Below are 27,654 nucleotides of genomic sequence, written 5' to 3'. Positions count from 1 at the left end.
ATGGGGACTATCTCTGGTCATTCTTGTACATGTTATTGGCAACATAGACTAGTAACTTTTGAAGTTTTTAAAATAAGTACTATATTTGTCTGTGTCACTACCAATTGCATTATTGAATGATCTGATTGCAGACAAAATACAGGACTATGTACATTTTTAATGAAACTAATATAGGTAATATTTATTGGATAAGAAGGCAATCAAATATTTATTTTAACACAGGAAAAGGTATGACATTGATCAAGTAGTTGTTGACAATGCTTAATCATCGTATTTAGAACTTATTAAGTTATAGGACACAATTCTGTGTAAAGAAAGGAAAAATGTAATTAATACCACAGTCACAAACATGATTATAAAATTAGAAACAGACATGGTTAAAGTAGAACATTAGGTCAACTTTAAGTCATAGTTATTGGGATTTCTTTGAAAAGTAGTCACCCTACCACTGTTAACTTTTTTACAAGCTCTCACAGAACTGCCCATGCTCCAAAGAGGACACCTTTCCCACTGGGCTTAACCCCAGTGCTATTTCTGCCTAGGAAACTACTCATTCCAAACTGCAATACTTAACTTTTTACAGAAGAAAAAAGGGTAACAAATATTCAAGTTCAAGTTATAAAGTAAATTCCAGACTAGGTTATGGTATTTGATATGAAACCACTATTCTTTAACAATGATTATGTTTTAAGAAGGAAGCAGGATTGCTCATAGAAGGAATTGGCATTCTAATTATGACTGTCTTTATGTCAAGAAGATTGAACTGTATTTAATGGTATCTGTTTTCAAATTTGGTAACTTTTATGATGATGTTAAAAATCCTATTTAAAAACAGTTACTTGTTCTAAGACAATAAGAAGAAGGAATTGTAAGGGAAAAGGAAAAGCAAAGTGTTTGAAATTCCCTGCCTGTTAAAATTGGACATCCTGACTTCATTAGTACCAGCACATTTGATTTAGAAAATAAGATCCTATATAATATATAACTTTACATTTTTTTCTCTGATAACAGTTTACATATACAATGTCTTACTTCTTTTTACCAGACTTCAACTAAATTGGGACTTTACATCGTGCTTAATAACATAATGGGTATTACTAATATACAGCATTTATCTGTATGACGATTGGCATAAATTAAAATATAATTAAATGTATTCTGTAAAAGCACCTAAACAAAAAGACACACCTCTATTAGATGTATTCAGTCTGCCATGGTGCATTAAACAAGAACAAATTGAATACCACCAGTTGATGTAAATAAAGGATGTCAAAATTGGAGCTCATTTGTAATGAAGGCTCAGGCTCTTTATTTACTGAGTATTTGCTGCAACACATCTAGCTTGATGTACCTGCTGTAATAATAGACTTTACCAATGAAACATTGGTTATTGGTTGTGAACAGACTGGTTGTTAAAATCTTGTTATTTCTTGTGTGTTTGTGCCATTTCCTGCTGTTTACTCTTTAATTATATTAGTAAAATGTAATTAAAATAAATATTGTGTAGCTGCCTTCTTTCTAATGAGCACACAATAAAAGGGAATGAGCAGTTCCTCAATAAAGCACTTTGTTTGTTGAATATGTGTCTGTTTATAACTGACAAAAGGCATCTTACGCTTACACTGTGGAATCTTTACACAAAAGACATGCAGTATGGTATAACATATAAACCTTAGCTAAAAGCTTTGAACCAGATGTTTGCCTTGTGCAATGTTCACTTGTACCAGTCATTATCCAGCTTTATTACATCAATCCATCCATTATCCAACCCGCTATATCCTAACTACAGAGTCACAGGGGTCTGCTGGAGCCAATCCTAGCCAACACAGGGCACAAGGCAGGGCATACACACACACCACACACTAGGCACAATTTAGGATCGCCAATGCACCTAACCTGCATGTCTTTGGACTGTGGGAGGAAACCCACACAGACAAAGGGAGAACATAAAAACTATACTGTACGTGTGGAGGACCCGGGAAGCAAGCCCGAGCCTCCTAACTACAAGGCAGCAGCGCTACCCACTGCACCACCCTGCTTTATTCTCCATCTTAAAAAAAAGTCTTTAAAGATAATTGTAATCTGCCTTAAATAAAGATATCAGCTAATTGTACATTAAAATAAAGAGAATTAAATGACAAAGCAAGTTAAGAAAAAGTAATATAGTTGTCCCCTAGAAAAACCTCTGATACTAAAAAACTGCAAGGTGAGATAATGTCACATTGAACATAAGAGTACACTCATAGCTATAAAATGTACATCAGACTAAAATATTGGTTATTATTGTTTCCAAATATGTCATACAGTGTGAATCAATTAACAGGTTTACATTAAACCTGAAACTCAAACTAGCCTAAACAAAATGATACTGTTATATTAAGGAAAGGTCTACGCAGTAGCATAGCTGGTCAAACTGTAAAATATATAGAAAGTTCATGCACTTTAGTGTATTTATTATAGTAACAAATATCTTCTAATTCTATTTTTTTTTTTTATTTTGTAATTCGATTCTGGCTTTATCATTAACTATTTGCCTTTAGTAAGGCTATTGATAAACTAATCAACACTATTTTCTGACTGTAATACGTTGTCTTGGGTTACTTTTAGTCCCTGTCAAAGTGACACTGCAGGTCTTGTTTCTCTTAGCAATTTTCTGTTTCAGACATCAGAATTTCCCATGAAGAATTTAAGTGTTCTCTTCAAGGGGAATTTCTCTAGTGACTTCAGTTTTCCTCCACAGTCTAAGTTGACTGGTATCTCAGAATTGTAACATATAAATTGATGTGGATTTGTTCATGTAAAATACTGGTCAAAAATTGTAGAACACCTCAGCTTTTTCAGTTTTTCTTAAAATATAATGAGTTGAAATGTAATGAAAGACTTAAAATGGTGAAAAGGTAAGCAGTAAACTGACAGAGGATTAAATTCAAAGTTTATGTTAGCAAAAACTGACAAAAGGGAAATTTCAGAATGTTACAAATGAGCCTTCTTCAGGGAACAACTAAAAGGTTATAACCTATAGATGTTCTGCAACAATTAAAGTAAAGTAAGCCTTCCAGGTTGAAGCAAACAATGCACAGGTGTCCCAACTTCTGTTTATTACTTAAAAACCTCTATGTCTTAAAGCAGAATTGGAACAGACTGTGTTACTAAACCCTCTGAAGTACTACTTGGACAATATTAGAAAGTTGTAATTCCAATGATAATGGCAAGGTAAAATTGAAATTAACAAATTAAATGAATAATGAAGAGTATTATTAACCTTAGAAGTGTAGGCCTTTCATTTTCAGAAATTGCAAAAAAAAAAATCAAAGTAAGCATGTTGTCCTGTACAATCCAAAGGCAATTGGAAACTGGAAGAAACTCTGATAGGAAGAGATCTGGCAGACCCAAAGTCACAACCCAATCACTAGACAAGTTTTTGAGGGTCACCAGCTTGCATGATAGGCACCTCACAGCACAACAGCTTCAAGAACAGCTTAACGGTGGTCAGAAAAAGCAAGTCTCAGTTTCTGCTGTGAAGAGGAGACTTTGTGCAGCAGGTTTAACAGTGTGAGTGGAAGTAAGAAAGCCATTCCTTTAAAAACAAAATAGAGCCTTGAAATACCGGCTTTGGACTATTAAAGACTGGAAGAAAGTCTCATGGACCGACGAATCGAAATTTGAAATTTTCAGTTCATCCCGTATGGTCTTTGTACACCATTGAGTTGGTGAAATGATGGTTCCTCAGTGTGTGACACCAACTATCAAACATGGAGGAGTAAGTGTGATGGTCTGGGGTTCTTTTCCTCAAGGCAGTGTTGGCAACTTACACAGAGTGATTGGCATTCTGAATCAAAAGGGTTAGCAAAGTTTGGCTGTTGTATCAGTAAAAGGATGGCTACTTTGACAAATGAAAAATCTGAATAAAATTTTGTTCACGTAATGATTCCTTGACTTTTTTTATTTTCCAATGCTTGTTTGTTATATGCCTGGATTTCATGAAATATTAAGTCATTAAACTGAGTGTATTTCCTTAAAAACTGAAAAATTTGAGTTAATGTAAAACTTTTGACTGGTAGTGTATACGCATTGGGGAAGAGATTGGATTCAGCACACTAAAACCCTGAATATGCCCTCACCTAGAACTGGCTCTTGCCTTGTACCTAATACTAATCGAATAAGCTCTATGCCAGCGGCAAACCTGAATTAGACTAAGTGTATCTGACAATGTTATATTATTTTACCTAATCATTTTTTAGAAATTATTTTATACTAAATTGAATTTAAAAAGTTTGTAAAAAAAAAAAAAAGCCTTTTAAAACAACATTAATACTTTCAGCATCAATACATTTATCTTGAGTCAGATATAATAAATCAGTATACAAAGAAGACATTTTCAAAGTGAAGAAGCGAAAAATTAAAACTATAATTAATTAAACATTGATGCTCTTAACTATTGTCATTAACAAAATTGATTTTACAAATTATATATTTAATACAGCATTGCTAATTTCAGAAAGATAGTCAGAAATTAAATCATTAACATTTGATATAGCCCTTTCACGGTAAACTCCATTTAAGAGAGCTTTATTTATTCTGATTGTTTCCAGCTTTAGGAGAGACACAATAAGTGAGTTTTTAAAGGTCATTAATAAAAATGATAGGAAAATATATCATACAGTTATGTAACAGGGGAAAAACAAAGTCATTCAGTAAAACCTTTGCAGAATTAGATTAAAATGGAAGATAATTCAGTAAAATGATTCTGTCTTCTTGACATGTACAAAAAAGATTGTGTATAGATGGACTCCCAATACTTTGTGAAAATGAAGAGAGGAGTTTATTCCAAAGAATCCAGTTTCCTGTTGCAATCTAAAGTCACTCCATTGGATCATTTGGTGAATCTAAATTGACTCTGTAACAATGAATATGGTTTTGTTTGTCCATGATCATGTCATACAATAAAATGGTTTAATTTCCAAGACTGGTTACTGTCTTGTGCTGCCATGATTAGGAAAAGCTGGCAAAGAAATTGGATAGATGAATTAGGGGTAAGATGGTAGGAATTAAAATATGTTTTGTTTGAATACATTCATTCAGGCCCCATACCAGCTTTTAACTTGCCAATTAAACTTACCATATGTGTTTGGATCATTGGAGGAAAAAACTCTTGAGAACATGTAAAATTAAAGATATGCCAGGAGAAAATAAAACTTGAATGTATGTGCTATGGAGGCAACACTACTTGCTGCACCGCAGTGTCACCCCAGTAAATGATTTAGATGCCATCTACTTAACAGTGTCATTTACTTTAAAAAAAAACTTTAATTGATTAGTTCTTTTAATATAAAACAGTGCATTACTCTGTTGCTGGTAATTACAGTTTTGTGTGCAATTTCAAAAAAGTTAGGATAATTCTTAATTTCCAAAATAGCTTCTTCCCCAGGATCAATATAAGACTTGCCTGTATATTATTTGCATACTAATTATATAATCTAATCATATCCTTCATCTTCCAGTCCATTTACCGTCCCATTTATCCAAAACAAGGAATGCAGATACAGAGGATATTTACCCTGTAGCCCTGCGGGCAAGGCGGGAAAAAACAAAGGACTGAACCACTGTCCAATGCTCTGAACATGCAAGGAAGCACCGATAAATAAATATATATATATATATATTGAGTTTTCTGTGAGGTAATCCAATTTTACTGTTACATCACCAAACGTGTGCAGGTGAAGTAAATTGACCCCTGAGGCTGTGTATTAGTGGGCCAAGTTATGAACTGGTGTCCTGTCCGGAGCTGTTTGCTACCTGGAGTGTAATGATGTCAGGATAGACTCTGACCACTTGGATCAAGCTGGTTTGACAATGTGATGTTATATTCTACATATTTGTATTGTACAAGATGAATACATTAACTAAATTTTATACTGAGAGCTAGGAGAACCTTAGCATCTTTATAGTATTGCTTTGTAAAAATCAGGTATTCTGCATTTCCTTAATTGAACAATTCATCCCATTTTAATTTTGACTAAAATCATCACATAAAGACACCGACTAACCACAATGTTTTCTTAAAAAATATCAAAAAGAGAAAATATTAATAAGTTCCCCACACCATGAAGAGTCCTATCTATTATGCAATTCATACAAATTTATTCCAAACATTACTGTAGACTTTTCTTGAAACACATAAAATCCTAAGGAAGTATTAAGGAGAGTTACGAAAATTGAACATTTCAAAAAAAAAAAATGTAATAGATAAACATATTTTAGTTTATTATATTATTGCATTCATTTATGTATATTGAGTTGTTATCCACTTTGACAGTACTTTGATGTCCAGCTGTAGTTTAGTGTTTAGGAGGTATCCTGTAAGATGCTCATGTGTAGCAAGTATATTAGAGTGACTCCACTTGATGATATCAGAACCGGAATAAATGTGGTTACTTTAGTGTGTATCCTTCCTCTTCAGTGGGTGATCTGTGAAACGTGAAAAGTGAAAGAGCAGAACCTGAGCATCATTGGGAACAAGGCAGAAACAAACCACCAACACACAGACCCACACTCACCCTCAGACAGTTGAGAATTTTCAGGTAACCGGTTGATGAACATTATTTTATGTTCAAAAAGAAAACAACAGAAACACCCAGAGCATTGAGAACAATACCTTTCATCAGCATGTGAAATTATATAGATTTCAAAACAGTTTAATTAATCAATGTATGTTTTACAGAGCACCAATCACCTGAACACCCATGAAAAAATAATTAAGAATAGAGTCCACATACATACCTACGTAAGGCATGTAAAAGCATCAGACTTAAATGTAAAAAAAAAAAAAAGAAGATTAACAACTTGCAAAAAGCACAGCAAGGTAAGCATTAGTAGGAAAAGTTAAATTAAGTAATATTAAATCTAAACTAGAAGTAGGAAATTGTGGGTCATCTGGTAATCTCATGAAAATATCTACAAAATATAATTAATTTTTAATTCATTGAAATAATAAATATATAATAAACATATGTTAATATAAACATGTATTAGTGACTGAAAAGGGTAAGGCATGTACAAAAAGCATGTCATATCAATAAAGATTAACCGTTTTACACATGTTCATAAAATGATGATTGCTGTATTTTTTTTTTTTTCTAATAAAAATGCCAGAGTTAAATTTCACTTAAAGGGTAATATAATATTTCTTAGGCGAACGAATAATTTGTATGACTTTTTTTCCTAAGGTCATCCATTAGCAGAATGTCAAACTATAATAGTACACGCTGCCCGCCGCTGGGTGGAGCTCCTGACTGTGCATTTCGAGAGTTGAATAAAGTAGTTAACTTGTAAAAAAGGACAGGAGTGGGCGGATCAAAAGTGAAGGAGTTTACTGAATGAAATGAATCGCGTGACATTTTCTTCTAAGATCCTTAAAATAAGCGTGTTAATATGCAGGTGCTGGCTTTAAAAGGTTGTGGCGTTCAGTTAAGCAAATCATTTTTAAGTTACTTTTGGATTTCTACACACTGACCACTAGTGTTATCACTCATATGTAAAAACGCACTATTTCATGCACTTCCCATAAACTAAAATGTCTAATAATTCACATTTAAATGGATATCGATGATACTTTGTACCTAAAAGTAATGCGACCTTCAGATCTAAACATGTATATAGTCATCCCACGAAGAAATTATATTTTGTCCTTAAGTTGCACCCTCCCGTTTTATATCAAATGTTACTCTGAAATAAATCTTCTTTGTTCTAAGTTGAACGAAAGAGATTAGTAGTTGGCTATAATTACGTGAGATCCTGCTCAATGAATGAAGTTCTGTCATTGTTAAAACTCAGCATTGTTTAGAATCGTAATGCAAAAAATGTTAAAATAAACATAGAAACTGTGGCAAAGACGCGCAATTTATATCATTTAGAACACGGGAGAAAATAATTTGATGGCTGGCGATCGTGACATTTTTAATGAAAAGCGGAAGTGGTAAAAGAAGACAGCTCGGAAATTGCGTGAGTATAGGGCAGAAGTATCTATATGAGGCAGCTAAGAGCAAGTTTATGTTGCTTAAAAAATCTTGTAAGTTTGAAATTTTACCATGTCTCTGTAATAATGTAGGAAAGGTTTCCGATGGTGATGCAAAACATGATCTGCAAATTCCAGTAGAGGGCGCGTCGATCATATTTAATTGCGCTCACATGCCCACTCCTAAATACTGAAAATTTAACACTGAAACCCATTAGCAGTCATTACTAGGAAGAGTGTTATTTCAAAATATAATTTAGATGTAGCGCCTGAAAATGATGCGTTTAAAACTATTATTATTTACTTTCTCTCATGTTTACCTTATAATTAGCCTACTTGTAAGTAGGTTTACATATGTTCCTCAATGTATGCACTATATAACCTGCACTATCTCATAGAACAAATTAAACAAGACATTTCATTTTAAAATCGATTGGTTTTTTTTCTGCATAATGAAAGTCTAACTTACTTGAACCTAAAAATGTGGATCACTGAAATATATTTTGCCTTTGAAAATAATCCATATGGTACTCCTTTCATATATTCCTAGGAAATGTTTGGTTTTTAAGTAATTTACTTTGCTGTGTTGTTGCTGGAATGTAGATAGAGTAAAGGAGTTTAATCTATAAGTCATCCTAAAACAAAACATTCTTTGTATATAAATGTATTTCAAATGTATATATCCTTCACAGCACGATTGAACGATACTGTTTATCTGAGTTCAAACAAATATCTCAAATGCACATCGAACTGTTAAAATGAATGAACATTCTGCTATATATTCCAAATTATATATAAAGTTTATTCAGAAGTATACTTTGCTTGTAGCATAGTCGTGCTGGAAACAACAGGATATATATTGAACATTGCTTTTAAAAATGGGAAAAGTTCCGATATTAACATTGGTATGCACATTCACATATCAGTTCATTCTAAATCCCGCTTAATCCAAATATATATATATATATAAAAACGTGTCCATTCACCCATATTCAGGGTGGCAGGAAATATGACTGTTATTATATTATATTACATTATTGTTGAGGATATTTTGAATAATATTAATAGGTAAAAAATGATCACATTGTTCAGTAATATCTAAGCAAGATATTGAAATCTTAAAATACATATTTAAAAGTAATGTATATTGTTCGTGAACTAACGTCAAATGAATGGTACATCCATTGTGTTTACATAATTCACGTATATTCCTTCCATACGCACAGTTAGAGTTATATATTAATTTTTAGTCAACTGGCTGAAAAAAAAAATCAAGTTTCATTTTGGTTTGCATGTAGAAAAGAAAGCAGTTTACATATGTCCACGCAAAATGAATTTACTCTTCGAATTTATATACGTGTACAGGACGCATCTTTAAACTCAAACATTTGAAAGACATTTTTTGATTTTTAGTCAAAAAATATTTCACGTTAAAATTCATTGGAAAGAAAGAAAGAAAGACTGTATAATGTAGATATTGTGATGTTATTCCTGAAACTGCTGTTACGAGGCCATCCACATTCCCATAATTATTAATCGCATGTTTGTCTTAATACAAGTATCCACCCACTCTGCATTATTTTGTTCTGCCTATGGTTACATTGCAAACAAAGATTTGCAACTTACACCCTTTTTTATAACTGAGGCATGATTGAGAGGGAATTAGACAGGAAGTGAGGGAGTGCAAACCAGAGTGGAGTAAAGGACAACGAGAGAGAGAGCGAGAGAGAGAGAGAGAGTGAAATAGAAGGAGAGAGAGAGAGAAAGACAGAGAGAGAGAGGGAGGGAGAGAGGAAGAGGGAAGGAGAGAGGGACCGGGAGAGGGTGAGAGAGTGAGAGAGAGAGAGAAGAAGAGGGGGGTACTGTGAATCCAGGCATCTGCTCTTCACATGAATGCACTCATTTCACCGAGATCAGTCTGCAAACATGCTCTGGAAACTAGTAGAAAATGTTAAATATGAAGATATCTACGAGGTATGATGTTTTTTTTCTTTTTTGCATTTAAAAGAGGTGAACTGTACAACTCTTTTAATATAATAATTAACTACGATATAGACAATAATAAACGTGTAGCAATGTTACTTTGTCCAAATTTCTATTATTATAGAGATATGTGTTTCTTAGTAAACGCCAAAGTTATCATTTTCAATTGGGCAAATAACTTTATCCAGAATTTAGAAACAAAGCTTTCGGTTTTAAAATAAAATATCTAAAAGTAACACAAAAACGTTTGTTACTTAATTTGGTAAATGTACGTGAATATTGTATTTTGGTTTGCTATACAAAATATACAATATTCTTTAAATGCATCAATTTATGAAGCCTTTAGTGCATGTTGAAAGAGCGACAAACTGTACTTAACAGTTTTTCAATTTGTCCCAATAAGTATCTGCATTACTGGTCCAAATTAATAAAAATTACACACCCACATAAACACATAACACTGTTCTTATTCATTAGTTTAATAATAATAAAACTATTGTTTTGTGAGTATGGACAGGTAAAGCGATATACAGTATCTATTAAAGTAAACAGATACAAATAAAATACTCATTACGAACCAATCAATCCGACAGCTTCGAGTGTTCATCAATATATTAAATTATAAATATCACAAGTATTTGCTCAGTTTATTTAGTTATTGTCTACAAACAGGTTAACATTTCCAAGGCCACTACAGAGAATAAGATTAAATACTTAGCTGCGAAAACAAAGACACGCGCCCGAAAGTCTTAAATTATACCATTGGATGTATTTTGTTGATTATATGAATAGGAAACAATACACAAAGGCTTCAGAAACGGGCTTATGTGGGAGTGTAAACAGCTTCTGAATAGGAGTCAATGCGTGTCTTTATAGGCTCTTTAGATCAGCCCGGCGGGTAGCCGCCCTCCAGATAACCACAAATGTCTCAGCTCTCAGAACTCTCGTCAAGCTAATTATCAACTGCAAGCTGGCAAAATCCAGTACATACTGAAATGTCTTAAACTTCAACATGGTATATTAGCTTCCCGAACTATTTAAATTAACCTATTCTATTATGTATTTGTGTGAGATAGATAGATAGATAGATAGATAGATAGATAGATAGATAGATAGATAGATAGATAGATAGATAGATAGATAGATAGATAGATAGATAGATAGATAGATGAGCACTTGACAGCAAGTAAAATAATCTTTATATGTTCAGTTTAGGGAAAATTGCATATTTCTTTGTTTTTTGTTTTTTTGTTTTTTTGTTTTTTAATTTTGCCTGTTTCCATTTATCTTGATGGAAATCCCTTATTTCAATCTGAGTATGTGTGTGTATAATCAGGGGCAGAAATATTTGTGTTTATGAACATACCATTGACTGATCCTTAACGGAAATGCAGATCAGTCCAGTGCATTTAAAACTGCCCAAGGCATGGCTTCCGACCAAAACCTTAATCATAGAGGAAGCCTTGTAAATGTTTAACAATATAACACTTTTTTCCTCCAAGCGTGTGCTTGCAAAGGAGGGGCCTATATTTACATTCAGTCAGCAACACGGAAATCAGCAAATGATAAATTCAGCAAAATAATGTTCAATCGTATAAAATTAATCGTGGATAAGTGATAACTGTATATTCTTTTCTATCTTGTTTTTTTCCGCTTTAAGTTATCTCAAAATGAATAGTTCAGTTATTAGTCAGATATCGGGGGAAGCAGCTTCAAAAATGCAAACGTACAGTAAATAAGTGTCATTATTTGTAAATGTTCGACAAGGTAAATGTAAAAAGACGTTCATAGACCTTAGCTCAGCAGCACTGGTTGCGTCGGATATGCTGTTGACTCTTACTTGCTAAACTTTCTCCGAAAGTCTGCTTTTGCCAGCCCCCTTGTCTGATTACATCCTAGTAATTCTCAGCTGAATGAACGTCATTTACAATAGTAGGGGAGCTCTAGAGCTGACTGCTGCTTCACGCTCCATTTGCCCTCCATTCTCCCTTTAAGTATTCCTGTAATATTAATAGTCATGAATAACAATTATTCTGAGGTGGTGTAGGAAGGCAGAGGGAAGGGGCATACGAACAGTTTGAGTCTCGCCTTGGGTTGAAGAGGATTGTAAAAGGAACCAAGGGGGAAAAAAATCTTCTTTCGTTTTGGGTCAATTACTGATGGATAGTCCTGGAAATACCTCAAGCCTTGTTTTGCAACCTTCAAGTCTCTTTTGATTTATTTATAATTTTACTGTGTTTTGTTGCTGCGAAAGAATTTCTTCCAGATGTTAGTCCACACATACTCGGCTATGGTGAGTTGATCTGTATTTTAAAAATTTACATGTTCTATTGAAACGCCTTTGGGTTGGTATTACAGTACAATGATTCAGTGTTGCAATCGAATCTCCGTATTGTTATCAAATCGACGAGCGAAGGACGCCTTAGCGGGTTAAATTAAGAAAATCATACTTTTTTGCATTTATCGCTGTGGGCAATTTAGAATGTATTTTTTCATTATTGGGTATATTACGCAGAATGATGGTCAAAAATGTTTTTTTTTGTTTTTGTTTTGTTTCTTACATAAGTTAATTTACTGTTTTTATTCAGCGAGTTTACATGTACGCATGCATTAATGTTTTAAACGCACAGTTGAAACGGTTACACATTTTAAATTATTTAATTTCTGTTTGTACACCATTTCTATGTTATTATTGATCTAGCTGAAGAAATAAAAACAAAATCTATTGAATAAATTAATAGAATTATTTTGACATTTAATGGATGTTTTAAACACAGAAAAACAGATTTTTTTTTTAATTTGGGTTAGCACAATTTATTAATAATAACTGTAGAAGAAAATTCAGTAATAGTCACACTTGCATTTATTTTAAATTTCTACAAAATGCCAGTTATATCAATTTAAACTTGAAAGGATCACTGTATCGGTCCACATTACGGTCACTTTCATTTGACCAGACCGTTTTTTTAGAAGTTATCCTAATATTTAGGTGCGTTTCAGTATTATTCATTTGCTCTGTTTGTGTTTTATGAAGGACCGGCATGATGGAGTTCCAAGCCATAGTTCCAGACTGTCTCAGTTGGGATCTGTATCTCAAGGACCTTATTCCAGCGCTCCGCCACTCTCCCATACACCTTCTTCGGACTTTCAGCCTCCGTACTTCCCTCCTCCTTATCAGCCTCTTCCGTACCATCAAAGCCAGGATCCTTACTCCCACGTCAACGACCCTTACTCCCTGAACCCTCTTCACCAACCGCAGCAACACCCCTGGGGGCAGAGACAGCGACAAGAGGTCGGATCGGAAGCTGGCTCCTTGTTGCCCCAGCCTCGGGCTTCATTGCCTCAGCTCTCTGGACTGGACCCCAGGCGGGACTATCCTTCTGTCAGGCGACCAGATGTTCTGCTTCATTCGGCACACCATGGCCTCGACTCTGGGATGGGAGACAGCTTGTCCTTACATAGTATTGCGCACGCTGGAATGGAAGAAATTCAAGTGAGTCGTATAGGTTGCTCTATATGTTTATATGTACAGTATGTATGTACATGAAGAGATAATTGAGCTTTTATCACACTAATTTCTGTTCAGTCAACGAAAATTAAAAGTCCAAACATCAATTATTTTTAAAATAAATATTTTGAACTGTAAGTCCCCCCAGCCCCCCCACGTTGTTTAAGGGCCATTTTGTTTCCTTGAATATCATAAGTTTATTTCAAATCAGAGTCTATATTTTGGTTAAATGTATCAGTTTATTTACCACTGAAAAAAATCATATATTGTTTTTACCGGATGAATCACCTGCCAATTTTGTTGTACCTTTCATCCAGTAATATAAAAACAAACTAAAATGCCAATAATACATCATAAGCAAGATGAGCAGGATTGGAATGGTTTTAACCTTTTTATATACCCACTCAGTTGCAAACATTAACCTACACACATATTTTGAGCATCATTTGTTTGCTACAATGAAACAGTCGCATAATGGTAACGGCATAATTATTTTAAATTCAATCTGTTACTGCTTTCACGACTAAGAATTTGTACACCTTCAAATCGACAGCTTGGTACTAAATGGAACACTTTTAGAATTCAGTGTATTCCCCAAAATACCATCTCCCAACCCTATAAATCGCTTGTTTTTTGTTTTTTCTAATATTGTATATTAAAATAAGATCATGATACATATTATGATTAAAGGTATATGCACCCATTCTATATATATATAGTAAGAGAAAGAGTGAACACAGTGTGAACAGGTATGCCGTCTCAGACATTTACATTGATTCCAAATTAGATAAAAAAAAGATAATTTGATTGTATTTCTACTGTATACTTGGAAGTTATTGAACTGCATACAGTTTCATTGTTAAATGAAACCTGACACTATTGCAATGGCTTACAAACCAACTGCAAAAGGATAAAAGAAAAATGGAGGATGGATGCTGTTTAAAAACAATTTTTTTTTTCTGAATATTTTGTCAGTTTAAGATCACAAACTCTAAGGTCATTTTTGCAATGTATCTTGGCATAGAAGTGCATTTAAGTTAGGTAAAATATCCACAAGTATTAATTTAGTACTTTATTTCTAATGAAAACATTTTAAAAGATATGCTCTGATAATTTACTAAATTTAGTTAAAATATATTTATTTTAATTCCGTTTTTCAATATAATAATAATAATAATAATAATAATAATAATAATAATAATCCGGTCACATAACTATTCGTTGAATTGTTGAAATTATAAGTGGAGCTTTTTTCAGTGGCGACTTGTATATTCTTCAAAAGGGCCTGTGTCTGCCGGTATATTTCATTCAGTGCAACTGTAAACAGAATTTTTCTATCCGCTTTAAATATTCAGTATACGTTCAGTTACTTCATCGATATTGTCTATTATCTTCCGTACATGGTTACATATAATCTACGACATTTCACCCATATTCTCTTTTTTATTATTATTATTTTGTATATATTTTATAAATTTTTCTATACTCGTTTTTATTATTACAATAGTATCATAAACAGAGCAATAGGTATAGTTGATTATGTCAGGTATATTTATAAAATAGATTTTTAAACTCTACATCTTCTCTTTGTACGATATATTCTTCTCGTTCTTAGTTTTAACTATTGATTAAACTGGATGTTTTTAAACTGATGTTTAAGTACACATAAACAATGTTTTTTACGTTATGTTTTAACGACCTTGTCATTTTTAACTAAGGCATGTACAATTAAAACTCTTAGAGCTTTTTGCCTTATTTCCGCATTTTGTGCTAATTAAATTTTTACTATGCTCTTTGCGACTATTAAATGCCAGCATGCTGTGAGAATATCCTGTACAGAAACAGCGGGCGGTCATAATTAGATAGAAAATAAGACAAGAGTGTTCTCGTTAACTACAATAACTACTTTAAAAATCACTTTACTGGAGAAGTGAGAATTCTTAAATAGTTTATGTGCCAAGGAGAACACCTAATATGCATACGTATATTTTTCATGTCATATATCATAAATTATTTCAATTATAACAACAATCAATGTAAAGTGTAAATAATCGTTTGAAAATGTTACAGAAAATTAATTTGATAGTTGATCTCCTAAAAATATCGACTAAAATGTTTGTCACCAACTAAACCATTTCTTACTGTGAAGATGATAATGATTATTATTATTAGCAGTAGTAGTAGTAGTTGCAGTCGTCATTTTAGTAAGCTGCCGAAAAGCCTTACGTGCAGAAAAAAGCAAAGAAACAAATGTAAAATAATAAATAGGAACGCATGCACAATCCAAGTACCAAAAGGTAAATATGTTAATTAATAACAAGGAGTAAGGCCCGAAATTTGTGTAAACACACACACCTATGCACACACGCATTGTTGCCGTATTTTAATAAAAAATATGTATATTATAGTGCATTCTGATAGTAAGTGTATAATTGTTTTGAAACATCACCTTAAGTGCGACTTATTATGCTGATAAATTCGAGATAGATAGATAGATAGATAGATAGATAGATAGATAGATAGATAGATAGATAGATAGATAGATAGATAGATAGCGACTATGTAATAAACTAGTTGCCTAAGCATATTCAATAAAAAGCATCCATCCATCCATTTTCTAAATGACGATCGCCAGGTACCCTTTAGATGTCGTTGAAGTAAATGATTTTCTGTGTACATCTAAGACTACTTTACTTAAAATTCATTAACGTAATTGGGCCATCCGGAGTAAATTTATATGTATAGACAGATAAAAATGTTCATGCATAGCAAAGGTTGTAGCACCTTTTTTATTGAAAGACTATATTATTTCATGGAATTTGATTTTCCTGCCGATTTTTTAAATTATGAAGCTCTCAGCTGGTTTAATATAAATGGAAATAACACGATCTGCACTTCAAAATGACATGATTTATATACAGACCTGTATAATATCCAGTCAATTTAAATACCTATGGTACTGATCTTTGCTGTTTTGATATTCCCAGACAGTTGAGGACGCCAGTAACAGTGGCATGAGTCTTTTGGACCAGTCTGTGATTAAAAAAGGTATAGTATTGATACAGTTTTTTAGATCAACATAAAAGAGATAAACATAAAAGACACAAATGATCAGCAGGATCTTAATGTTTATATTTGTTTATAAAGTGCTTTTTATATTGGTATTTATAAAAGCAAACCTTTACACGCATAAACTCTTACTGAACAAGAACATTACTGTCGCACAAGCCAAAGCGCTTAAAATGTTCATTTTCTAAAATTATCATAAAATGATGTTGAACTTTTGTAAACTTAGTAAGGGCTGCATACAAACAATTCTTTTTAAGGAGAAACTTTATTTACAGAGTAAAATTGCATCGGAACTATAACGTCCCATATATGAAAGGTTTTTCTTGTATCAGATGTACAAAAATATAGATTATATCAATTGTTTATCCTGTTATTTATTCTGTAATATTAATCGTTCTTGTAGTGATTGAAAGTTGGAAAGATGATATTTCTATAGTCATACAGCATCCGTCTTGCCAATTGTCTACTGGTGTCTTTTCAAATACTTTTTTAATACTTACTCAAAAACGTGAAAATAACGCTATATATCTATTATTTATGCAACATTCGTTTTTAGTGCTGTAAGGCTAACGCATATTTATATAACGCATTATTTGGAAAGAAATAATGCCAAACAGAGAATGAGAAAGAAACGTTCAAAATAACGGAAATATACGAAGTAAACTTGCACCATATTACTCTGAACAGCTCTACATTATTTTTTATTAATTAATGTAATAGCCAATTAAAAACTATAATAAAAATGTTACAAGAAATTATATTTGGATCGTTTAATAATCATCCGATCGACACGCGCCATACTTCAGAAATCAGGGGGCGATTTGAAATATTTCAGCCTGTTTAGCATTTGGCCTAATGTATCCATCTTCCAATGAAAGAGGTAAACAGCGATGATGAAAGGGCAAATATTAGGTATTGCATTTCACAAACGTTTTGATAATGTTACAATACAACATGATATTAAAAGAAATAATTAACGATATCCAAATTTCTTTTTACTAAACCGGTTTCATCCAAATTATGAGTCGCGGGAGGCCAGTGCCTATCTGGGCAGCACTGCGAACGACACTGCGGAAAATCCTAAACTGGGCGCCTGTTCATCGCATGAGACACTCAAGTACAAACCAGGCTCACTCATATTGGCCAGTCACAGTCATCTATTAACTTAATACGCTTTTCTCCGAGATGTGCGAGGAAAAAACGGAGAACCCCACATGAGAACTGGGAGAACGTACAAAATTCACACAAAAAATAACTGGGACCTACGTAGTCTTATTTAGTTTTCAAATAAACACATTTTTGCATCTGTTTACTATTTAGGTGTTCCTTGATTTGTTTTAGTTACTTCGAAAGTGTAACGCATTTAAAATTAGAAAACGAAAAAAAAAAAGATTACATCTTCAAATAAAACACACACACACACACACACACATATATATATATATATAATGCACAGTGATAAAACTGGCAAATATATATATATATATATATATATATATATATATATATATATATATATATATATATATATATATATATATATATATATATAATTGTATATGATGAACACGGGCTAACTTTATAAAACGATAAACGCTTAACTAACCCTGTCACAATCGGACTAACCCTGGGCAGAACCCACTCAAGCACCCGTAATCAAATGAGTCCAATGTAGAAGCCGCGATTAATTTAACAAACTAGCTTTGGATGTTGGGATGTGGGTAGAAGTCGGAGAACCTGCAGACTCCGCAAAGGCAGCAACCGGGGGCAGGATCTGACCCTAGGGCATGAGATCAGCAGATAGATAGATAGATAGATAGATAGATAGATAGATAGATAGATAGATAGATAGATAGATAGATAGATAGATAGACCAAAAGCTCAATTCAGAATGTGATGTTCGCTAATTCATACGAAATGGATATGTTATATATTTCCATCCATTCATTTTCCAACCCGCTGAATCCGAACACAGGGTCACGGGGGTCTGCTGGAGCCAATCCCAGCCAACACAGGGCACAAGGCAGGAACCAATCCTGGGCAGGGTGCCAACCCACTTATGTTATATATTTTTATAATAGAATTCAGACACATAAGTAAAAGTGTTTTCAGTATGTACAGACCAAATTACGTCAGATGTTGACTGTTGGTGTCCGTACACTTCTTCTATTGTTAATTAAGTGAGCTGCAAAAGTCTAGCAAGCGTCTACTGAGATTTTTTCACGTCTTGTATTACTTCTGTGGCTCAATATTTTGGGTAGGTTTTATGCAATGTACTTTATCTTTATCAATATATCACTACACCTTATAGGTTTTTGCACACTCAGGATGCGCTTACCTTCACTCTTACTTCCTCCCCAACAGGACAATGCAGGCAAATATACCCGACAGCATATGTTTATAGATTTACTCATTTCCATAAGCTTGCAATTTCATTTACAAGTACAAGCATGTTATTCTCCAATTACTGATTGCTTCCATGTATAATTTGGGATTTTTTTTTTAAACTTCAGAAATTTAACAATCAGCCTTCCTTGTAAACTATTTTGATATTATAAGTAGATAATTATTTACGTACGTTTGGATAGTTTTCATAACAACCGTTCTCTAAACAATTGAGAAAATGTTTTCAATTTATGCTTGTATTAAAATGACAGCTGAACTTATAATAAATAACTTGCTTCTCATAAGTACTTTTCCATTTGCAAGTGCAATTTAACAAACTTATGTACGTTCGCAAACTAATCGTAATGAAATGGACAACTTTTCCATCAACCCTTTCGGTAAAATTTTAAAAAGTATCACATTAGAAATTTTGAGCGAACACTCAGCCTTACGGAAAGTCGTTTGATGCTGAATTTTCCAAGTACCCTGTAATTCAGGCTATTCCACTGCCAGTTCGATCTCTTTTGTCTCATAGGCGGTCAAAACACCTCCTGTTGTCTTTTTCTCAAAGATTATATTTACAAGGACATATTTGCTGATGACCAAGATCGTGTTTTATTTTGTGTTGTGAATAATCACCGTAACATCACTCTCTGCTAAAAGATCTCTGGGAGACAGGATTTAACATACATACCTCAAGGAGGGAATGTTCCTTGAATGGGGTAACTAAATACCTTAAGGGCGATTTACAGTAGCCAATCTATCAGGTCTGTGTGTATAGTCTTTAGGAGTAAGACAGACTAAGGAACTGCGTCTACTTAAATTAGTTTTTTTTTCCGGAATCTGCTATGAAGTTCGAATTTTGAGCAAGCAATAGTGATTTTAAAAATACTATAATACTATGTGAGTGTGTGCTTAAACATGTGTTATGTTATGTTTATGGACTTTGGATACCCCATATATATATATATATATATATATATATATATATATATATATATATATATATATATATATAAGTAGGGCAGTTAAAAAGCTGTTTAGAGATTCGAGTTTGCAAACCTTTCTCATATGAGACAAATATAATTAGAAATCACTGCCCTGCAAAGACCTTGTTAATGTTTGTATGGACTGGTTGACATTTCTAAAGTAATTTAGTTAAGGGGAAATGAGTTGGTCCCAGAAGAGAGAGCAAACGAGTCGAGTTAAAGTAGCCGGCGTGATGAATGACTTTTTCACGTGGTGATCTCCAGAGCTCGTTTAAGGCTAATTTTCTGTATTAGCCCCCGTTGAGCTATTAATACAATAGTCAGGGACCATGGCCCCTGTCTTTTGGTTGCCCCATTAGAGCTAACATTAAGACATAGCGCTTGAACTCTAGTCTGATGATAATGGAAGGCTTTTTTAAACACTACTAATATGGATTGGCAGAGGGTGGTTAATACGATTTGAAGGGGCTGGTCAATGAGCAATCAATAATGTAATAATGAGAATGCTGTGCTACATTAGCGGTCTAAAAACCATCAAGACGTAAAACATTTTAACCCTTCCGTTTAACCACTCGCCTAAAAAGTTAGATTCTCATAAAATCGGATGTTTTCTTTGTAGTTATGACTTTCCACTGCAGGTATACAAGTTTTTCCATTATAATCAAAACAATTATAACGAAACCCTTTAAATGTTGATTTAATAGTAAAACACTTCACATACTCGTGTAATTATTTCTATTAATTCCACATGCTCGCAAGTTTATCTTTTGCTTCTTTTAAACTTTAATTTTATATTAACATGAACGAGCAATTCCTTGTTTGTTTTATCTTCGAGGAGCTAGGTTTAATTATGACAAGATACAAAAAAGTATTACAAAGAATAAATAAGTGAAATAAAAAAACGTTTGTTACTTTTATCCATTCTCCGTGCATGCATTTCATTTCATCCAGATAAAAGATAAAAGCTAAAAAGAATTAGTTTAACACAATCTGTCTAAACATAAAGAAAACAACTTTGAAAATAATACTTCAAGTTAGCCAGTGTCACATTCCACCGTGTCAATCTGCATACCGAATAACAAAATTAATGTTTATTCTCTTTAAACTCAGTAATTTATGATGTGGCAAAATAAATTGGAAATGTAGAAGTTCCCACAATTCCAGAGGAGATCAAAGCATTTTAATAGAATACGTGCTAAGCATGTCTCGTAGTAACCGGACATGACAAGGATACCGGGAATGAAGACTTTAAGGGACGCCAAGCTTATCATTCTGAGACAACGCTGGTAAAATTATGTTGTACTGACATGCAGTATATACTATGTTTGGATGAAGTAGCCCGAAGGCACCGAAAATGCGTATTTATTTTAAACTTAATTCAGTCTTATAGACTCAGTCTAACAGAAGAGGGATGAATGCAATATCCACCTATCTGAATTTGTATTTGATTTTTACTCAAAGTTTCTGTGTACAACATGGTCGATCTTTATAACATAGTTACACTTTTGTAAAGATCGTCCGTGCTGTACAACCAAAGATCATATGTACATCATATGTCAGCTAAAGAATGTCTGTGTTTCCATTTTTAGAATGAAACTGCTTTGTTATGTTCAGCAACATGCTGTTTTGCAGTAATGTTTATTAAAAAGGAATCCATTTATTACTGACTGCCGAAAGATCTCGTAAAAAGACATCATAAACAGTCTTTGTCTACGTGCCTTAGAATGCTGTTTTCAATTCCAGCAAGTTCAACTGCATCGATTTTTCAGGAAATCACGTCAAATAAAAAAATCATCTCAGTACAAACATAGTATGTATTTGCACAGCAGACATACTGCACGGTAACGGTTTTGTTTTACGTTTTTGCAGGGGACAAGTTGTAATGCTGATTGTATGTACAAGCAGTCTTGAATATGCAGACACAAACGGTGATCCGGCTGGAATCAGTGCCTTCATGTTTTTAATCCTGATACTCACATACAAGCTGTTAGGTTTCATCGTTTAATACTCGAGGAAATACAAGTGAGGTCTATTTGATTCCTCACAGTTATTTACACGCTTTTTGAAAATTGCAAGATATCACTGGATTAGGATTACGCTATAAGGTTAAAAAAACTTTCATTACGTGTCACATATACATAAAGTCATCGGTATGAGCGTTTGCATATATTGCGTAAACAATAAATGCAGCCCACCGCCTGCAAGTCTTAGAGTTATCAAAAGAAAAGGCTCTGCTCACTGACCAGCTGTGAACCTGTGTGCCTGTGTATTCGGAAATGTGTGGGCATCTTTAAGACTGTGTTAAATGGAGGTGCGAATCACTACTCTATAGGAGAAAAAAAAATAGTCACAAGACAGCACCCTTTAAATGCTAGCTTATTTTTAATACTGAATTTATTTAACTATAACACTGACACGTTTTTCGTTTGCTTTCGTATAACATGGAAAAATATTTTGCTTTTTCAGCTAGTGTGTTAAAGTTATTTGTATGCATCAATTTAAACCCATTCTTTAAGTAATTTAACTTCTTCTGTTATGTATCGCTCATTTAATTTTAGAATCTCAAAAACTTGGTAATTATTCTTCTTACAAACCCTGGAATAAAGTGATATTCCTGAAAAATAAACCTCAACGTCTAAAGAGAAGTTACATTTCAGTTAAATTGATCCTAATCCAGGAGACGCACCCGGTCATTGTCTGGGTGAAGAGCTTTCTAAAGGAACCACAGGCCTCTTCTCACATCGCAAATACCTTCGTATTTTGTTGATCAGATACTTTTAATTAGGCTGGTGAGGATCTATGGATGATTGTATCCTGCCATGGACTTGTGCCTCATCCAGGCATGGGCCAATTAATATCTTTCGCTCGACATGGCCGGGATAGGTTCTGGCTTCCAGTGACCCTGAAATGGGTTTAACAGATCAATAATGGTACAACCGATGTATAGTGTTTTTATAGCATCTTTTTATCCCGCTCATTTATTATGTGAATGGTAGAGGCACAGATGACAGCAACTTGACGACCAGTCCGAGTGTGAAAACTATATATATAAAAAGCCAACTTAAAGTAAATATTCTTTCTATATGAACTGTCAGCAAATGCAATTTCAGTAGCTATAGTAGATGTGAAATTAGTATTTTAGTTGAGACTTGCGTGATATATTCTGCATGTATAAAGTGAACTGGGCCTTGGAACGAGGAACTATAGAAACATACTAATGTTGGCAACGTAATACGAATAGGTGGATAGTATTGTATTGATCCCCGAAATAAATACAAATAAATACATAAATAGCTTTCTAGTAAACACTGTGCAGATTTCCAATCTTTTCATTTCAAATCACGGTAAAATTAGGTATTTGTAATTTAAATGAGAAGCATTAAACAGCTTTATGTACCTGAGAAAATTAATCAATTTCGGCTTTTTCTTTAGTCAAAACAAGTTTTAACGAAAATTATAAATAAAAATAATAATCCAGTATTGTCAGGATTTATTATTCACATTTTTTCATTTCTGTTTTGTTAACTTTAAAATGTACAAGTAAATGAAACTTTACTAAGCAAGTTCAGAAAATACATGATATGGATAAATGCATTTTTGTTAGACTTATTTAAATCTAGGTTATTTCTATAATAAAAGTAAACGATACTGAAAGTGAATAATAATTAAAAAAAATAATAATAATAACGATACGTATTATTGTATTTTTCAGTTCCTGTTCCTCCAAAGAGCGTAACGTCACTGATGATGAGCAAAGATGGTTTAATTGGTGGAATAACGGTCAATATAAATGAGGTGTTCTGCTCTGTACCTGGACGCTTGTCCCTACTGAGTTCCACTTCTAAATATAAAGTAACCGTAGGGGAAGTGCAAAGACGCTTGTCCCCACCAGAGTGCCTAAACGCATCTCTTTTGGGAGGAGTGCTTAGAAGGTAAGCAAATCTATCTATCTATCTATCTATCTATCTATCTATCTATCTATCTATCTATCTATCTAGTAAATACTAATCCTAAAACAAACAGACACAATTTTATTATATATTTTTATTATGTCCTAAGAGATACGATGACCGGCTATTACAGTTTACTTTATTATTAGGTAGGTGTATTATGCCTACTAAAATGTGCGCTGGTCAGAAATATAGAGTGGAAGTGGCAGTTAGTCTTGTGTTGTATCTAAAGTGAAATTACTGGTGGTAGATAGCAATATTCAGTTTTAACACTTTGTATTTTCCATTGAAAGGGCAAAATCCAAAAACGGTGGAAGATCCTTAAGAGAGAAACTAGAGAAGATAGGACTGAATTTACCTGCAGGCCGGCGCAAAGCAGCAAATGTCACTTTACTAACGTCACTTGTAGAAGGTAAGACGATAACTTTGTAGTACCTTGACAGCTGCAATGTTTTCTATCAGTAGATATCCTAAACAACATACTCGGCACCAGTCATTATTTACACGTATGGGGTTTTTGCTGCATGCACTATTGATATTACATTTTGTAACAGAGGGTGATATGAAACATTATATTTTTACTTTGCCTGTTTTTGGCAATGATGTGTTAACTGTTTTTCATTTGCATATTACGGGACTAATACTAAAAATAGCACGATAATTAGTCAATCGATGAATTTACTAGATAAATATATTTTAATAAACAAAAGATTTGTAGATAGACTATAAAGTCACTCGGTTTACGTTTTAATACATTGATATGGTCTGTGCTACCACAACAATAATAGCATCGTATTGGTATCATTAAATGTAACTATTTTTGCGCATTCGAAATCTTGCACAGTCCCTGAGGCAGAGCTTTCAAGGTTTTATAGTTCTAATGCCTTATTCCAGAGGGACCATCACATAATCTACTGGAATCCCCCTAGAGCTTCACTTTCTATAGCTACTGTGTCTTATTTCTATGGTTTAACAGTACATCAGTGGGAGTCTGATGACACCTACCTCTGGAGGGGGGAAACCTAAAACCGCGTGTTGAATGGAAATGGCAATTATCATTAAAATAATAATTTTCATGATTTTATTTTAAAGTAAACTATGCATTTTTTCATAAAGGTTTACGCAGATTGATAGTTTAACATTCAACGTGTCTACTTAACTTTGCTTTAGTAATGGAAATGTAATGTTAGTGTTCTGCACGTTCGACAAGCACTTGATTTATAGTGAGATCTACAGAGGATGTATTTTGGAAGGAAACCTAAGCTTTTATAATGACATATTTATTTATTTACATCTAACATGTGTTTTTTATATATAGGCAGTGATTTTAAAGTTTATGTGTACACTAATGTTTTGTCTCTCATTCAATATCACCCCCCACCCCCCCCCGCTCCCCCACCCCTTTTCCACTTTAGGAGAAGCAGTGCATTTGGCTAGGGATTTCGGATACATTTGTGAAACTGAATTTCCTGCTAAGGCTGTATCAGAATACTTAAACAGACAGCACACAGATCCAAACGAGCTTCACTCAAGAAAAAATATGCTGTTGGCTACAAAGTGAGTATGTTTTTCTTTTTCTTCTTCACTATTACGTTATTTATTTATTTAACTATCTATCTATTTATTTATTTTTGCTGCGGCTATGCTGTTCGTTATTAAAATTAAAGCCTGTAACGGTCAGTTTTCAGTTTGAGACCTGTGCTGATATAAACGTATTTAGTAATTTGCAACACATAAAAATGTCTTTTGTGTTTTCAGGAATAAGCATCACGTTTAAATTAATGTACACATACTATAATAAAATCTCTTCATGCAAATGAAACCAATGAAAATAACCGCACTTTATTCTTAATAGATTTTTTATTATTATTTGCTTTATTATTTAATTCATTTTCACGGTAATGATCTAAGCGCAATGCATTTATTGTGCAAAACGGCTAGAACGTTCTTTTTAATAATGCTAGATTACAAATCAGTAATTTGGAACTTTAATTTATCTTTCAGTTTATAAAATGTTATTTTCTGGATCTATGATATATCTGTATTGATCATAGTGCAGGTACAAGTTAGAAAGGCCCCCGTCTTTATCGGTGGTGTTTACCTGTTTTAACGGCCCTTTCATTTTGATTATTAGTGTCACTAGAGAGCCGAGATTAGCAGCTGACATTTTCAGGCGGAGGACACACCCCATGTATAAAGGGTGAAACCAGAACACTGTGACCATACAGGCATCTGGATTGGTCCCCTTTTGAGATTTCAAAGACCACAAAGCCGACTATACGCAGGAATGCGCATATGTACATAAAACACTAAAATTACCTGCAAAAACGTAACACACCATTTTCAAATCAGTTTAATCCAATTCAGTCGCGGTGTCATAAGCCTATCCTAGCTATCATATGCAGAAAGCAGGAAACAGCCATGGATATGACTCTTCATTCATTTACGGGGACCAATTAACAATGGCCAAGACTTCAGTGTTTGGGAATATAGGAGAAGAACAGTTGGAGGTAAACCAAAGGGGAGAGACGCCAACAAAGTAGGGCAGTGTGGCGCAATTGTTAAGACCCTGAGGTTGTCACTGACACTGACCCCTAGTACGCCTCTTCACCCGCTTGTGCTCCAGTTGCAAAAAGAAAAGAAATGTAACCAACTGTAGCTCAAATGTTGTAAGACTCTTTGGATATAGGTGTCGGCCAAGTAAATAAATGTAAAATATATCTTTTTGAACATTTGCATCAGCACACAGTTTTGTACCGTTGATTGTTATAGCATGTCATTTTCATCGCCTGTGTCAAAACTCTATAACACACACACACACATACATACACACACACACACACACACACACATATATATATATGCAGTTTATTCATCATGCGTTTTTGCTCCACCTCATAATAACGAATTAAGTCATCCTGCACATGACTTAAGTTGAAGAACGGATGGAAGTATGAATTTTTTAAACGAGTATATTTATTTTTTAACGAAACTTATTTTATTAAACTCATTTGCATATTATTATTATTATTATTATTATTATTATTATTATTATTATTATTATTATTATTATTATTGTTGTTGTTGTTGTTGTTATTGTTGTCATGGCTGTTACTGTTATTATTGTTGTTGTCGTCCCCAGGCAACTTTGTAAGGAGTTCACAGATCTTCTGGCTCAAGACCGTACGCCTTTGGGTAACAGCAGACCATCTCCTATTCTGGAACCGGGCATCCAAAGTTGTTTGTCTCATTTTAGCCTCATCACTCATGGTTTTGGTTCTCCAGCTATATGCGCTGCCCTTACATCTCTCCAAAACTATCTAACAGAAGCCTTGAAAGGACTGGACAAGATGTTCTTGAACAACAACACCCCAAACAGGCACACATCGGGGGAGGGACCAGGCTCTAAGAATGGAGATAAAGACGAAAAACACAGGAAATAAAATAATAATTATAAAAAAAGATTTATATATTAGCTTTAACATATTGCATTTTATTTGGAAATGGAAGATCTACATATGTATGTGTGAGTGTATATATAGTATATATACATATATATCATATACACACACAGAGAGAGAGCGAGAGAGAGAGAGAAAGAGAACGGCATTGCGTCAACAAAGTTGAAAAGGATTTGGTCACCAACTTAAATTTTATGTACTGAACTTTTAGCTGGTTATTGAAACACTCCTTGGTGTGACTTGAAACTATATATCTATATATTCTTTTTTTATTATACCTTGGATTCAGTAAACT

At 33.6% G+C, this 27,654-nt stretch overlaps 1 protein-coding gene across 2 annotated transcripts; it reads left to right on the top strand.

Annotated features, from left to right (window-relative positions):
• The first annotated feature begins 9,811 nt into the window (after positions 1-9,811).
• On the top strand, positions 9,812-27,402 carry tfap2b (transcription factor AP-2 beta). Of its 2 annotated transcripts, none has more exons than XM_039748121.1 (7): positions 9,812-9,988; positions 13,032-13,490; positions 16,493-16,553; positions 23,661-23,880; positions 24,192-24,310; positions 25,314-25,455; positions 27,041-27,402. In XM_039748121.1, the coding sequence occupies exons 1-7, from the start codon at positions 9,908-9,910 to the stop codon at positions 27,339-27,341; spliced, it is 1,383 nt and encodes a 460-aa protein (XP_039604055.1). In that variant the 5' UTR covers positions 9,812-9,907; the 3' UTR covers positions 27,342-27,402. The 2 variants fall into 2 exon arrangements, with proteins under 2 accessions (XP_039604055.1, XP_039604056.1); XM_039748122.1 differs by lacking the exon at positions 9,812-9,988 and adding an exon at positions 11,435-12,290.
• The last annotated feature ends 252 nt before the right edge of the window (positions 27,403-27,654 follow it).

The sequence above is a fragment of the Polypterus senegalus genome, chromosome 3, assembly GCF_016835505.1.
Source record: "Polypterus senegalus isolate Bchr_013 chromosome 3, ASM1683550v1, whole genome shotgun sequence".
Classification (NCBI taxonomy): Eukaryota; Metazoa; Chordata; class Cladistia; order Polypteriformes; family Polypteridae; genus Polypterus; species Polypterus senegalus.
The sequence above is the reverse complement of the archived record's forward strand: the minus strand, read 5'-3'. Positions and strand labels throughout refer to the sequence as shown.